The sequence below is a fragment of the Brassica oleracea genome, chromosome C4 (genome assembly GCF_000695525.1).
Source record: "Brassica oleracea var. oleracea cultivar TO1000 chromosome C4, BOL, whole genome shotgun sequence".
NCBI classification, from domain to species: Eukaryota; Viridiplantae; Streptophyta; class Magnoliopsida; order Brassicales; family Brassicaceae; genus Brassica; species Brassica oleracea.
Genome location: NC_027751.1, coordinates 37,128,375 through 37,132,309, shown reverse-complemented (window position 1 = coordinate 37,132,309; position 3,935 = coordinate 37,128,375). Strand labels below are relative to the sequence as shown.

The 3,935-nt window shown below is 34.9% G+C and overlaps 1 protein-coding gene across 1 annotated transcript; it reads right to left on the bottom strand.

The window, feature by feature from the left end:
- Positions 1-1,811: 1,811 nt before the first annotated feature.
- On the bottom strand, positions 1,812-2,684 carry LOC106340999 (thioredoxin-2-like). Its single transcript, XM_013779819.1, has 2 exons — positions 2,400-2,684; positions 1,812-2,313 (listed from the first exon to the last, which is right to left on the bottom strand). The coding sequence occupies exons 1-2, from the start codon at positions 2,563-2,565 to the stop codon at positions 2,003-2,005; spliced, it is 477 nt and encodes a 158-aa protein (XP_013635273.1). The 5' UTR covers positions 2,566-2,684; the 3' UTR covers positions 1,812-2,002.
- Positions 2,685-3,935: the final 1,251 nt, after the last annotated feature.

Sequence of the window (3,935 nt, the reverse complement as noted above, 5' to 3'; positions counted from 1 at the left end):
GACCCTTGCGAGTACACCTGCCCTTCAGAGCTAATGCACCTGTTAGGGAAAATCTTTGCTTTTCAGCATGTCTCGATGATCCCCAAATTCATTTGTCTTTTATATTGGTCTAACATACATGATCCCTAAAGCATATGTTAGACTTCTCCTACACCATGGCTGTAACTGGTTCTCTTTAGTAGGAATGTCATGAATAAAAAGAATGAATATTTTTGGAATAGGAAAAAATGGAATGATGAATAAAATGGAATTGAAACTGAAATTATTAATGGTTGTTGATTCCACTCATTCCATTTATTCACGGGGGTTTATTTTGTGGAACAAAAGGAATGAATTTTACAAAGGATTTTCATTTTTGTTTCATTCCAAAAATGGAATATATGGAACTGTTTTGGAATGGTATTCATTGTGGCTGGTAAATATTTTATGAAATGTTATGGAATGATGCATTCCAAGCAAATCTATTCCACAAAATTGCATTCCAGTTACAGCCCATGTGTTCACTACATCCAAACTCCAATTTGTGATATAGTTGGCTGTCTAGAAAACGCATATGTCAATATAAAAAATAATAGTTTTCCCTTGTTATCTCATGTTCATCTGTTTCGAACTAACTGCTTTCCTAGCATGTCCCATAAGGTTAATTATTCCATCACCGTCGAAAAACATACTAAAGTAGAAAGCATTAGTTCTTTCCTTCAAAAACATATATGAAGGTTCAAGGGTAACTTTGTAACCTTAAATAGGTTGATAGGAACTCACATGCAAGGGATAGAGATTCAAAATAAAATAATCACCTGCTTCCTATATAGTCGTGCATAGCACATGTGCTATGAAACACATGTCATAGTGGTTAACCCTTCTCTTAAGAATATGTGTCATTTATATAAACAAAATACCACTATGTGGATCAAGCTAATATCAGCTCGCTCTCTAGCGCCTGATTATGTACTTATCTAGCTCACCTAAGTATTCATGATTCTGGGACAATCATGATCGATACCTTAAACTATATCTCATCTAAACCTCTTGCTAAGGCGACATTGATAAGTCTTACAAGGCAAGCTCCCACTAGCGCCCAACTAATCTAGTCTCATGTCAGCATTTCACTAAGAAATCTAAGGTGATTGTTCATGTGAGTGAACCAATCTCCTACTTGGTGACACCTCTCAACATTTATGTGTAAGTATGTAAAGCAAGTGGTAAAACTACATATAGTACATACTTCCAATTTTACGCATATCTAAAACTCATATATCTGAGCAAGAATACATCTTTAAAAATGGATTTAATTAACTCACAACTACCGTTCTATGCGTACATATGTACTTAAGCACCACGTCTATCTTTCTGATAACTTCTCTCGTAAATTAAAGTTAGATTTTAATATGCTATACCCTCTCATGATATTTAGGATTCTTCACACAAGAAATACAAGTTTGACTCACAATTAGTCATAATACACAAATCTAATTCATGACTTGTAAATTATTCTCTCTGTTTCATAATAAGTATCATTATAACATTTTTTTCTTGTTACATAAAAAATGTCACTTTAGAATTTCAATGCAAATTATAACTACCTTCAGCTGAAATTAATTGCAAACTGTATTAATTGTATAAATAATTTTATTTCTTTCAAATAATATTTGTCAATAGATGTAACTAATAACAACTTAAATAGATTTCAATCACTTTCTTAATCTATGTGAAAAATTTCAGAATAACATTTATTTAGAAATAGAGAGTATCTAAGAACCTCATCAGCCATACAATCTCAAAAATTGATGCTGAATAACAAAGAATAAACAGTGCATATACACATAGCCCAATATATTATTAAATATTATATTTTGTTATTCTTAATAGTGGAACAGGAATTAAAGGACATCATACAAGCAACAACTCGATAACATAGTAGCTGGACAAATAAACGAAGGCTTGACCCAAAGAAAGCAAGCAAATATAAATAAAAGGACTCCAGACGGGCCAAGAGACATCATTAAACGAATTGTTTCACGAGTTCAGATATTTTCTCAAGATCAACTCCAGTTACTCTAGCCACCTTGTTTCCGTCTTTAAAGATAATGGTGGTTGGTAACGAGCGTACGAAGTAACGTTCTGCGATGTCTGAGTCCTGATCAACGTCCAGGGTGTAGAACTTGAGGCGGTCCGTGAAGCCGGAGGCAAGTTTGTCCAACATAGGGCTTATGACGCGACATGGGCCGCACCATTGGGCTGTGAACAAAACCATGACCGGAAGTTCGGACTTGATTACAAGTGAATCCCATTCCGATCCAGAGATCTTGTGTACTACACACGTCAATGGACAAACAAAGAGTTGAAGCGCTATAAATCAATGCAACAATAAACCAAAATTTCAATTTTGATTAAGTTACCCTTAAGCTTGGCGGACTTGACGAATCCATCGTTAGACTGTAGAGATGATGACACGTAAGTCTTGATCAAGGCGTCTGACTCTGAACACATCCCAACATTAAACCCTAAACACACGAAACATGTTATCGTTGCTACCAAACGGTATAAAACCCCAATTTGCGCCATCGATACTTTCTGATATCACTATGTATTATCTCCCAACCCGTTTGTAAGTGTTGAACACGATGCCCTCCTTGCTCTTCTTTTATAAGCGTCCATCAATTACATTAATCAATCACCCACGTTTCTTGCAAGACATTTTATATTATATCATCTTGGAAGATCGAAGCTTCTATACAGTCAAATCCTTTATATATTAACGTGTAGAAATCACTACATTCTCACTCCTTGTCATTCTTAGCTGTCCTTTGTCTTTATCTTTTCCAATTAACACTTGAAATACTAAACACAAGTATCCTAACATCTTTTCCATTTAAAGAATTTCCCTAACATTATCTTATCTAACGCAATTAAAAAAATATATTTGGCTTCTTTATCCGAAAAATTAGAACACATAAAACCAATAAACGTACACTTACTTGTTGGCATCATCAAGGGATTAACCAAACCTTTTTTTATGGATATTTCATTACCAAACAAGACATGGTTTGAAAGAAAAGATTGGTATAGAACAACCAATATAAAGAAAAACTACGAAAAGCTGTATCGTTTTAGATAAAAAAAAAATATGCAATTGCGTTTTGTGTTCTAGGTAAGTAGAAAATTTTGAAGTCTTGGAATCTCCTTATTAAAAATGATGACTCATTTAGTTATGTTGAGAAGTTTGGCTATGCTTTGGTTTCTTTAATCATAAAGATAAAAAATGTGTATTTTAAAGTCTTTCTATGTAAAGGATTAGAAAAAAATAACTAGAGCACAAATTCGTTCAAACAACAATAATGTAATCAGGTATGAGTTCACTAAAACTAGATTTTATTCACATGTCAAATAGCATAAAAATCTTGGAGAAAGAAGAATGGTGACTGAACCCGTGTAGATAAGTAGGAAATCAAGTCTAAACGTAGTTTGATTATTATCTTCTCGAGAAAAGACGTTGGTTTATGTATTATATCATCCAGATAAGACGTCGTTTGCCAACCCATAACGGGTTTAAGGAACTCGAATGAGACAAGCATGATCTCGTTCATTCTTATATCGCATGAAAAACTCTCGTGATATAAGCAAGATTAAGTTCTCGTGACCAGTAGCAGTAGCGAGTGCTGAAGATGTAAGATGTCTGCCCTGAAGTAGTCGCTGACGTAGTTGCTGAAGCAGACGTCGGGTTAAGTGGTGAAGACCATGTGGAGTCAAGATGCTGAGCTGAAGTCGTGTAGACTTGGAGAACAAGGGAGTATCTTGGAGATATGGAAAGAGGAATAAACTTGAGGAGCAAGTGTTCTGGGTCGTGTTGAAGCAGGGGCTGAAGTACTTGACGGTAGAGAGACATATCGGGTAGCTTAGGAATCTTTCAGTAGCAGCTGTTAGGGTGTTAACAG

Bases quoted from the DNA above. Each gene is read 5' to 3' on its own strand.
- LOC106340999 (XM_013779819.1), bottom strand. From the start codon at position 2,565: ATGGCGCAAATTGGGGTTTTATACCGTTTGGTAGCAACGATAACATGT. The intron at 2,314-2,399 runs GTAACTTAATCA...TGACGTGTGTAG, and splicing joins CAAGTCCGCCAAGCTTAAGG to TACACAAGATCTCTGGATCG.